This window comes from Emiliania huxleyi (assembly GCF_000372725.1).
Source record: "Emiliania huxleyi CCMP1516 unplaced genomic scaffold EMIHUscaffold_1006, whole genome shotgun sequence".
NCBI lineage: Eukaryota > Haptophyta > Isochrysidales > Noelaerhabdaceae > Emiliania > Emiliania huxleyi.
The window spans coordinates 1,747-12,748 of NW_005202395.1; the positions used below are offsets into that span (position 1 = coordinate 1,747).

The window sequence follows — 11,002 nt, forward strand, 5'->3', positions numbered from 1 at the left end:
CAGAGTGAGCGGCAGACGAACCAGAGTCGAGAGAGGGGAGAGCGTCTGCTCGGGTGCTCCTCCTCTCCCCACTCCCGCACCTCCCAGCGTGTTGCGCCTCCGAAGTCCGATCTCGTGTGTGTGGATCCCTTCGTCTCTTTCTATACACAGAAATAATGAATGCAACGCCACGAATCGATACCAGTCCGGTGATCGAGCGACAGCCATGGAGTCAGAGCTCAGAGCGCACAAGCCACAACTCTCTCGACTCGAGACTCGACAGGCTCGACTCAAAAGCGTGTGCTGTGCTCAAGTGTAAGTGTGGAGAGTCTGCAGAGAAAGAGAGAGAGAGCGAGCGTATTTGTCACGTTGTGTTCCTTACCCCGAGCGCTGATTGTCAAAACCACCCGCAAATGAAAAGGAACCTCCATTGAACGTCTTGGGATCTTGCGGAGGTTGCAGTTCGCGGTAGGTATTGCTCGTCGAAGTTGAGTGGCTCTGGCGGTATCTCGTCATGCCGTGCGGCTGCATCATCGCCGCGTGGGTCGGGCGTGCGCCAAGGTCGCAGGGCATGGTCCAGCGATGCTGTGCGTTGTAACAGCCCTGCGGCTGCGACCCTGCTGCTAAGTGGTCGAAGTTGGGTTCTTCCCCCTCCAACGCTGTATCAATTGCAGAGAGGAAGGACCGCTTAGCCGCGTCCGGAACTTCACGCACCGCCGATGGCTCGCTCTTCGTCGAGCAGCAGGCCCAGGAAGAGAGGTAGCACGACCAGCCTTCACAGCCCTGGTCTGTGTGGCGGCTGGCCGTGTCTGCCGGCGTGGACTCGGTGACTCCGCCTCTTCTTTCCGCCGCCTGAAACGACTCGTAGAGCTCAGCAAGCAAGCCGGTGACAGGAGCGCCGTCCAGGAGACGGGTCTGTGAGGCGGCTGCAGCGATCACGAGGTAAAGGCGCGCGGAGGGCATCACAATGTGAGCTCGAAAGGGACTTCCAAGGGCCGGACCGATCACGGTTTATGAGTTTGGACGTTCTGGATGACGCGTCGAGGATAAGGAAGCTGGAAGGCGAGGAAGGGCCTAGTGGCCTCCCAATCGTGTAGAAAAAAGCACACGCAGGCTGTACCTTCCTTGTTTCTTTCTCGTTCTGTCTGCATCCGTCGGAGCAGGCGGTCACCGCTTATGATCTTGTTTAGAGCTTGACAGCTTGTATGTAAGAAAGAAAGAAAGAAAGAAAGAAAACAACCCAAGGGAGGGATAGCTTGTATGTTCCGTGTACAATTCTTTTTCCCTGGTGCCTTGGTGGTGCCCAGCGTCGGTACAGGGCTTCTCCAGCCCTCTCGGCCTACCATGACGAGTCTGCTGCTGTGCTTTTTGCCTCACGTGACAGGATGGACGTTGCCGACGGTCGAGCCCAGCAGTGCGGCCTCGTATCGTGCCGTGAGAAGTGCTGTGGCGAGGATGCAGTACGGCTACATGGATCAGCAGCAGAACTACCAGCAGAGCTACGGCGGTGTGCAGTGGCGCATTGACGCTAGCTACGGCGTCCAGGCCATGCCTCAATTCCGCTTTCCCGCTTTGCCGAAATATTGGGCTCTGCCCTACACGGTACGCAACGGCGAGGACCAGGTGTTGAGTCGCTGGAACATGATGAACGAGGCGTTGACCGTCTCGCGGGTGCAGTGCATGGTGAGGGTCCTCGCCGACGGCACGCCCACTCTGGTCGGGTGTGGCAAGGCGCCATCGCTATATCGCGCCTTCGGCGGCCCTTGGAGCCCGCTCTACAAGGGCGAGAGCGTGCTGCTGTCCGACGGCCTGCAGGTGAGCCTGGACTGCAATAACCCTGAGGGCGCGGTCTTCACCTGCTTCGACGAGAGCGGAGGCCGGCAGGGCGGCTACGACCAGCAGGGCTACACACAGCAGGGCGGCTACCAGGGCTGGACCTCGGCGGTCGACCCGGCGAGCGGGCAGACGTACTACGTGAATGACGAGACGGGACAGAGCCAGTGGGATCCGCCCTGGTAGGGCGCCGCCGGATCCGGTGCTGCCGCGCTCTGAGCCGACGATGTGCGTGCGGCCGTTTTCTGGGTTCTCTGCGATCTGACTCGCGAAACCGAAAGCCTCCCCAATCCCCATTACAGAGTGTTTACAGCTCGCAGCTGCCAGCTCACGGCAGCCCCAGCCGCAGTGCGAAGATCGCGCATGTGCATGTGTACAGTCGCGCAACGTGGACCTCTTTACGTCTCATGGATATGAATGTAATTAAAGGACATGCGCGGCATGGCATGCAGAACACGTGTATAAAGCTCTAAAGGTCGGTGTGTGACTCTGACACTGACTGCTCGAGAGAAAGCAGAGAGAGAGCGCGCCCTCTCTGCCGACTACCCCGCTCATCAGACGGACTTGCGCCTGTCCTCGAGGTCGCGGTCCGTGTGCAGCGAGCGCATCGCCTCGGTCAGGTCGCGCACCGCCGCCGCCCAGCACTTGAGCTCGAGCCGCAGCGCCTCGTCGCCGCCCTTGTCTGTCCGCAGGCCCGCGCGGCGCACGACCGTCTCCCAGTCGGGCGTCGCGCGGCAGGCGACGCCAAAGGCGCGGCGCGACACCCACCCGTGGTGCGCCTGCACCGTCCGCTCGTACGCCACTCGCGTGTGCGCCGCGAGCGAGCCCTCTCCTTCGCCGGTGACGGCGGCCTGCTGCATGGCTCGCGCCTGCTGCTCAAAGGTGTCGGCCCACATGGCGAGGCCGCGGCGCACCCAGAGCAGGCCCATGGCGCCCGAAGGGTCGGCGAGCACTCCGCCACGCCCGTGGATCTCCGCCGCCACCTCGGCCGCGAGCAGCGCCTTCATGCTGAGCTGTCGGCGGCGCGGCGACGCGCGAAGCCATTTCCGCCGGGCCTCCTCGATGCGCTCCAGGTTGCGGCGCACGTCGGAGACGGAGGGACCCATGTAGGCGCCGAACTTTAGGAGGACCGCGCACAGCTCGCGCGTCGCCTCAACCAGCTCTCGCAAGTCGACGTCCCGCCCGCGGCTCACAAGGCTCCGCTGGAATCTGCGCGCACTGCGGCCGAGCGGGCCAGCCGCCGAGCGGCTGCTGCTGGGCCGCGAATGCACCGACGCGGACGCGAGGAGCACAAGCAGGACGCGGATGAGGCAGGCCGACATATCTTTTTTTTGCCTCAGCGATCGAGAAGAAAAACGATTGAATTGCAGGCCTGGCGTACGCGAGCAAGCCGATGGAGAGAATCTGCAAGGACAGGGGCGCCCAAACGAAATCCAGTCAACCCTGGAGGCGGATTAGCGGGGTCTGTCCGACTCGCTGCACGGTTGGCTGCGGCGCTCCGGCGCAAGCGGTGGAGGCGCAAGCCGACGCTCGAGAAGTGGCGCCACTCTGCGTGGCTGCCCTCCGGCCTTGTCCTTGGCTCTCCGACATCGATCGAGCACGCCTGTCCGACGAGCGGCTTGCCGTGCGGGTGGCTTTGTGTGGCTCTTGTCGAGAGCGTTTTGCGGCCCGCCGGGTGAGAGAATATGTGTCGTCTGATGTGTCACTGTGTACGTCATATCAGTCTTGATAACAAGCACGGTCGATCCGTCGAAGCGATATACTCGTCACACGTCACGCTGGACGGCTTGCACGGAACTCTGTGCCGGCACACACAGGAAGAGCCGTACGGCAAGAAGAGCTCGATAGGGAGCGAGAATCGTCAAAGGTGCTCACGCAGGTTTCGGACGTCCGTCCTGGTGCGGTCAGTTCCCCCCAGGTTTGATCGCGCAGGTCTCAAAACTCGTCGAGCACTCGTAGCCTTTCTGCGACTCTCTGCGTGCTGCCGGCTCGGGAAGAGCAGATTTTGCAAGATATCTCAACGAGATCCGACATCTGCGCGGTCATTTTTGGAGTGATCTTACCGCGTCATGACGGAGTCTTGATACCTCTCGGAGCACCTCTAACGGTTCTCGCTCCCTATCGAGATCTTCTTGCCGGATGGCTCTTCCTGTTTTGCGGGGCGCGCTGAGCTCTGTGTCAAGCTCGAAGGGCAACGGAAACGAGTGCATCGCTTCGATAGACCGACTGTGCTTGTTACCAAGACCGATCTCACGTACACAGTTACACTCCAGACGTCCTGTACTCTCCCATCCGACAACCGGCAAGACGCTGTCGTGAACCAGCCGCTCTTGCGGCAGCCGTCAGCAGAGACCGAGCGCATCGGGCGAGTGGAAATCGAGATGGCGAGCCGGTCGTGGGCCCGGACGACGGCGCTGGAGCGACAGATTTTGGCTGAGGCTCCGAGGAGGCGAGAGCGAGCTCTAGAGGTGAATCACGTGTTTTGGCTCTAGGCCAGCTGGGCTAATCCAGGGCTCAGTTGGCTGGAGAGCAACCGAAAGCCCCTCGGCCGGCACCTCCCGCGATTGTGGACACTTGCTTCAGCTGGCCCACTTTCGCGTCACTCCATTGCTGGCCCACCCGCGATGCCCCCTCCCGACTGGACCAAACTCGACGACGTAGTCGTCGTAGAGATAGCACGGCACCTCACTCGCGAGTGCATCTACCCGACGGATGCGATGGACGGTACACTGCTCGACCACGCTCGCGTCGCACGCAGCAACGTCAACTCGGCTGGCAGCATTCTGGCGACTTGCAAGGTATTGGCGCACAACTTATTCTCTGTACTCTCACTCCTCTCACCCTCAGGGCATTCCCTCTCGCGCAGGCGTGGCAGAAGGCGCTCGACACCGACGCCGAGATATGGGCCTCAGCGCACCGCTCGCTGCGTCGCGCCGCGCTGTACGAGCACGGATGGAGCATGCTCGTCGCCGCCATGCACTCGGCCCGGGAGACTTGGAAGACGAGGACGAGGTTCCTGGCCGACGAGGCGTACGAGAAGGGCGTCCAGGCGGGCTACTGCATGGCCAAGGAAACGCCGCTCCTCCCTCTCTCCGTCAACCTGGCCGCCGCGATGGACACGTCGAACCAAGGACGAGTTCGGGCGACTTGGTAGGGACGATTTAGAACACTCGTCCATCGACACACGACACGCATCCGCCATCCACGCGATCCAACCGCGAGCGCGCCCACCGCGCCAGCGACCACTCGCCGCTACGTTCACAAATCAATTGCGCGGCGTAAAGCCGTAAGCAGTAAGTGCCCCGAGTGTCGATATGCCCTCGTGAGAGAGCGGCGGCGACTGCGGCGAGCGCGAGGTACGTCTCTCGGGGTTCCGAGATTGAAGTTGGTGAAGTTCCATGTTTTGGAGTTTGCTCTCTTAGTGTCTTAGAGCTCGCGACGCGTCTCTCCCGGCCCGCTCTCTCCACTCTCGTCTCTCGGCACTCGGGTACTCCACCGCACACACACAGGGTACCTCCACGAGCAGAACGGTTATCTCCTGCGTGGCACTTGCTCTCGCTCGCTCGCGGCTCGGGCCCATTTCACATGCATCACATAAGATAAAACCTTGAGAAATCCCACAGTGGCATGGGCGCAAGTGGGATCCGCCCTGGTAGGGCGCCGCCGGATCCGGTGCTGCCGCGCTCTGAGCCGACGATGTGCGTGCGGCCGTTTTCTGGGTTCTCTGCGATCTGACTCGCGAAACCGAAAGCCTCCCCAATCCCCATTACAGAGTGTTTACAGCTCGCAGCTGCCAGCTCACGGCAGCCCCAGCCGCAGTGCGAAGATCGCGCATGTGCATGTGTACAGTCGCGCAACGTGGACCTCTTTACGTCTCATGGATATGAATGTAATTAAAGGACATGCGCGGCATGGCATGCAGAACACGTGTATAAAGCTCTAAAGGTCGGTGTGTGACTCTGACACTGACTGCTCGAGAGAAAGCAGAGAGAGAGCGCGCCCTCTCTGCCGACTACCCCGCTCATCAGACGGACTTGCGCCTGTCCTCGAGGTCGCGGTCCGTGTGCAGCGAGCGCATCGCCTCGGTCAGGTCGCGCACCGCCGCCGCCCAGCACTTGAGCTCGAGCCGCAGCGCCTCGTCGCCGCCCTTGTCTGTCCGCAGGCCCGCGCGGCGCACGACCGTCTCCCAGTCGGGCGTCGCGCGGCAGGCGACGCCAAAGGCGCGGCGCGACACCCACCCGTGGTGCGCCTGCACCGTCCGCTCGTACGCCACTCGCGTGTGCGCCGCGAGCGAGCCCTCTCCTTCGCCGGTGACGGCGGCCTGCTGCATGGCTCGCGCCTGCTGCTCAAAGGTGTCGGCCCACATGGCGAGGCCGCGGCGCACCCAGAGCAGGCCCATGGCGCCCGAAGGGTCGGCGAGCACTCCGCCACGCCCGTGGATCTCCGCCGCCACCTCGGCCGCGAGCAGCGCCTTCATGCTGAGCTGTCGGCGGCGCGGCGACGCGCGAAGCCATTTCCGCCGGGCCTCCTCGATGCGCTCCAGGTTGCGGCGCACGTCGGAGACGGAGGGACCCATGTAGGCGCCGAACTTTAGGAGGACCGCGCACAGCTCGCGCGTCGCCTCAACCAGCTCTCGCAAGTCGACGTCCCGCCCGCGGCTCACAAGGCTCCGCTGGAATCTGCGCGCACTGCGGCCGAGCGGGCCAGCCGCCGAGCGGCTGCTGCTGGGCCGCGAATGCACCGACGCGGACGCGAGGAGCACAAGCAGGACGCGGATGAGGCAGGCCGACATCTTTCGAGAAGAAAAACGATTGAATTGCAGGCCTGGCGTACGCGAGCAAGCCGATGGAGAGAATCTGCAAGGACAGGGGCGCCCAAACGAAATCCAGTCAACCCTGGAGGCGGATTAGCGGGGTCTGTCCGACTCGCTGCACGGTTGGCTGCGGCGCTCCGGCGCAAGCGGTGGAGGCGCAAGCCGACGCTCGAGAAGTGGCGCCACTCTGCGTGGCTGCCCTCCGGCCTTGTCCTTGGCTCTCCGACATCGATCGAGCACGCCTGTCCGACGAGCGGCTTGCCGTGCGGGTGGCTTTGTGTGGCTCTTGTCGAGAGCGTTTTGCGGCCCGCCGGGTGAGAGAATATGTGTCGTCTGATGTGTCACTGTGTACGTCATATCAGTCTTGATAACAAGCACGGTCGATCCGTCGAAGCGATATACTCGTCACACGTCACGCTGGACGGCTTGCACGGAACTCTGTGCCGGCACACACAGGAAGAGCCGTACGGCAAGAAGAGCTCGATAGGGAGCGAGAATCGTCAAAGGTGCTCACGCAGGTTTCGGACGTCCGTCCTGGTGCGGTCAGTTCCCCCCAGGTTTGATCGCGCAGGTCTCAAAACTCGTCGAGCACTCGTAGCCTTTCTGCGACTCTCTGCGTGCTGCCGGCTCGGGAAGAGCAGATTTTGCAAGATATCTCAACGAGATCCGACATCTGCGCGGTCATTTTTGGAGTGATCTTACCGCGTCATGACGGAGTCTTGATACCTCTCGGAGCACCTCTAACGGTTCTCGCTCCCTATCGAGATCTTCTTGCCGGATGGCTCTTCCTGTTTTGCGGGGCGCGCTGAGCTCTGTGTCAAGCTCGAAGGGCAACGGAAACGAGTGCATCGCTTCGATAGACCGACCGTGCTTGTTACCAAGACCGATCTCACGTACACAGTTACACTCCAGACGTCCTGTACTCTCCCATCCGACAACCGGCAAGACGCTGTCGTGAGCCAGCCGCTCTTGCGGCAGCCGTCAGCAGAGACCGAGCGCATCGGGCGAGTGGAAATCGAGATGGCGAGCCGGTCGTGGGCCCGGACGACGGCGCTGGAGCGACAGATTTTGGTTGAGGCTCCGAGGAGGCGAGAGCGAGCTCTAGAGGTGAATCACGTGTTTTGGCTCTAGGGCCAGCTTGGCTAATCCTGGGCTCAGTCGGCTGGCGTGTGTGTGTGTGTGATTTTGTTAAGGTGGCAGTCCGGGTTTTGCGAGACGGGTGTCGTCCCGCAAGATGGCATCACGCTCGCACCTGCCGACCGCCGCCACGGCGGCGAGACGCCTTCTCCGCCACCGCGGCGCCGGCCACAGGCCAGCGCTATGCAGCTGCCGGCCACACCGGGCCGGATTTGCCGGTAACCGTCGCCGCACACTCCTACGTCCACGCCGCTGTGACGTCTGGCGACGAGGCGCCGGCCGCCAAGCTTCATCGCCAACGTGGTCGCTCGCTGGTCCTCTCGGCTCGGCCACGCGTCGGCCCAGCTCGCACGAGCTCCAGACAGCCACCGGCCGCCACGCGTAAAGCGTACGGGTCGCCGGCTCCCTGTTGTGCTCTCACGCTGGCCGGCGTAAAACTGTGCTGGCAGTTGTCAAGCCGTACCCGTCGCGTTTCGAAAGGGAGCCCTCAATCGACGCGTCTACACGCACCGTGCCACCGCTCCCCACAACTGCTACCGTGGACATCAAGCTCCTCGACTCGATCTGCGGCTACGACGGCGCTCTAGCTGCTGGCTCTCGCGGGTGTCTGGCGACCCGCTCAGGCTTGCGAAACGGCCGGCCGCGGCGACGTGTTTCGAGCTCGCTGGCCTTCTCCGCGCGGCTGGGTCCGCCCCTAGTCGGGGCAGACCCGCCCAGTCACTGGGCAGCGCGTGCGCCGTCATCCTGGACGACGGTGTGCCGATGCATCCGGGAGGCTCCGCGGGGCTGCTATAGCAGCCTCGGGAGGGTCGAAAATCGAAGCCGGAGCGGCGGACCACGGAAGCTCCACGGACGGTGAGGCGGGCTGTGGTTGGCCCCCCCTGACCGGGTGAGGGAGTGGTGCCCCGGGAGTGCCGCTCCGGCGACGTCTGTGGCCTCCAAGGTACCGTGACCGCGGTGCTCGCTCTCGCGGCCGTCTCACGACCCGCTCGAGACGAAAACTGGAGCGGACGGTGCGACGAACCGCGAGTGGGATGGTCTTCTCCGCGCGGCTGGGCCCGCCCCTAGTCGGGGCAGACCCGCCCAGTCACTGGGCAGCGCGTGCGCCGGCGTTCTGGACGACGGTGTGCTGGTGCATCCGGGAGGCTCCGCGGGGCTGCTCTAGCAGCCTCGGGAGGGTCGAAAATCGAAGCCGAAGCGGCGGACCACGGAAGCTCCACGGACGGTGAGGCGGGCTGTGGTTGGCCCCCCCTGACCGGGTGAGGGAGTGGCGCCCCGGGAGTGCCGCTCCGGCGACGTCTGTGGCCTCCACGGTACCGTGACCGCGCCGGCCTCGCTCGGGAGACTGGTTGGGTAGTAGTCTAAGTTCTGAGCCTCGCGGCTTAACGGGTCTAAGTGTGGCTAGCCACGCTGGAGTGCTTACGCGGTCTAAGATCAGCGGGAGCCTCTTACACCGGCTAAGTCGGCCATGGCACGCGATATACGGCGCTCGCGCCCAAATTTTCTTCGCCTGCGCGGCGGGCGATCGATCCTCCTCATGCTCAGCAATCGCCGCCTCAGCATCCTCCTCTTCCGATTCTCGTTGCTGCTTCTTGAGCGCACTTCGGCAACATCTAGCCAAATAGTTCTCACAAATAGCCTCAAGCTCAAACAAACGCATGTCAGAGAAGCCTGTGTATGCTGGTCTTCTTTGAACGATCCGCGCGTGAGGTAGCATAGGGCCTTGTTGGCAGCAGCCAGCTTGTTGCGCTGCTTCGTTGCGATGAGCTGATTGGGATCGCAGAAGTGCATGCCAAGCACCGCCACGATCTTGAAGCAGAACACATCGCAACCGCATCGTCCGCACTGCCATCGGCATGCCGCGCCCGCCGCTTCGCCGCAGCCGCCTTAAGGCACGCATAGCGGCAGCATATGGTACGTTGCGCGTACTTGAGCAGGCGTTGCGCGCCGCAAGTAGCGCACTGGCCCTGGGAGACGGCGATATGGCGTCGTGCGCGGCATACGCTGGTCGGGACCGCGTCCAGGTATTTTTCGGGTAAACCTGGACTTTTGCAGGTATACCCGGGTTTTACCCGGAGTTGGCCTCGTGTCGTCTAAGTTCATGGCCCCCGGCCTTCCAGCGTCTAAGTCTGAGCCCGGCTCCGTGCGGGGGCTAAGTTGAGCGCTCGCTCGCTGCAGAGGCTAAGTGTAGAGCGACCCTCTAGCCCTACTACCCAACCATTCTCGGGAGGCTCTTTCGGAGCCGTCGGCCTCCGAAACCGTCGCGTTGCTGCGCCTGGACGGCTTCGATGCTCGCCAAACCCGTCGGCACCGTTCATATACACATGAATTGTGAACGAACGCGCATTTTTCTGATACTTTACTCGCATATGCCGAAATGTTAGTTTCGATCTAGTCCTCACGGACACAAAACAGAGGCCTCCTAGCACGGAGAAGCGACTAAGAGTCGCCGACGTGCGAGTAAAGTGTCAGAAAAATACGCCCGGAATCACAATTGATCCCGTCGACAAGGCGCCCCAATCGCGGAGGTCTGGCGCGGGCGTGGAGGCGAGCATCGACGCCTCGACGGTTGCTCTTCAGAGGCCGAAAACAGGCGCCTGAAAAAGGAGAGAACGCGAGACTGATCACGCGCGCGGAAAAGCCCGAGGGGCGAATCTAAAGTGCCGAGGCGCTTGCTAATCACCCCAGCTAGGGCCACGGAGGCGCTCGCGGCAGGTCTCCGCGCGCGCGCTGGCCGGTGGCAGCTGATCTCGGGCGGCGGGCGGCGGGAATGGGCTCGGGCGGCACCTTTTGCCCTCAAAAGTCGTTCGAGAGTACCGGGTCGCGGCGGGAACGCGCCCATCCGCTCGATGGGTGTCAGGAGTCGATCGCCTGCGCCACGAGCGAGCACGGGAGTCGTCGCGATGGGAGTCGTAGCGGCGTGGCGCTGGGCTTCGAGAGAGCGACGTGGGCGCGGCGGCGCGGGCGGCCGGTGGGGCGCGTGAGGTCCGCACCTTCGCGACGGGCAGGCTCGATACGGCCGCTGGCCGGGGCGGCCGCTCGACCGGCCGCCGCGGTCGTTCCGGCGGCGGCGTCGGCGTCGGCGTCGCGAGCGAACTGGCTCGCATTCGACGAGCGACCCTCTTCACAGAACCCGGACTGCCACCTTAAATGTTACTGGACTGCCAGCGCGCACTCCGGGCAGTGAGCCATCGTACTAAGCAGGTAAGGCGCAACCGAAAAGATCGAGCAGAAGCGCCC

The 11,002-nt window shown here is 63.2% G+C and overlaps 4 protein-coding genes across 4 annotated transcripts in view; 2 read left to right on the plus strand and 2 right to left on the minus strand.

Annotated features, from left to right (window-relative positions):
* EMIHUDRAFT_121801 (hypothetical protein) overlaps positions 1-1,998 on the plus strand; it is a gene marked incomplete at both ends in the record, with an annotated part of 2,736 nt that extends 738 nt beyond the window's left edge. The window contains 2 exons of the mRNA XM_005793458.1: positions 452-530; positions 1,364-1,998. Coding sequence (XP_005793515.1) covers positions 452-530; positions 1,364-1,998 — 714 coding nt within the window. The remainder of the gene's footprint in view (positions 1-451; positions 531-1,363) is intronic.
* Positions 1,999-2,366: 368 nt separating this feature from the next.
* On the minus strand, positions 2,367-3,134 carry EMIHUDRAFT_250918 (hypothetical protein; the record flags this gene model as incomplete). The annotated part of the gene is made up of 1 exon (XM_005793459.1): positions 2,367-3,134. One exon carries the CDS (start codon positions 3,132-3,134, stop codon positions 2,367-2,369), a length of 768 nt encoding a protein of 255 aa, XP_005793516.1.
* A 1,302-nt stretch (positions 3,135-4,436) lies between these two features.
* On the plus strand, positions 4,437-4,966 carry EMIHUDRAFT_121803 (hypothetical protein; the record flags this gene model as incomplete). The annotated part of the gene is made up of 2 exons (XM_005793460.1): positions 4,437-4,610; positions 4,679-4,966. 2 exons carry the CDS (start codon positions 4,437-4,439, stop codon positions 4,964-4,966), a joined length of 462 nt encoding a protein of 153 aa, XP_005793517.1.
* An 870-nt stretch (positions 4,967-5,836) lies between these two features.
* EMIHUDRAFT_250922 (hypothetical protein) lies at positions 5,837-6,604 on the minus strand (the record flags this gene model as incomplete). Its single annotated transcript, XM_005793461.1, has 1 exon — positions 5,837-6,604. One exon carries the CDS (start codon positions 6,602-6,604, stop codon positions 5,837-5,839), a length of 768 nt encoding a protein of 255 aa, XP_005793518.1.
* Between the last annotated feature and the right edge of the window lie 4,398 nt (positions 6,605-11,002).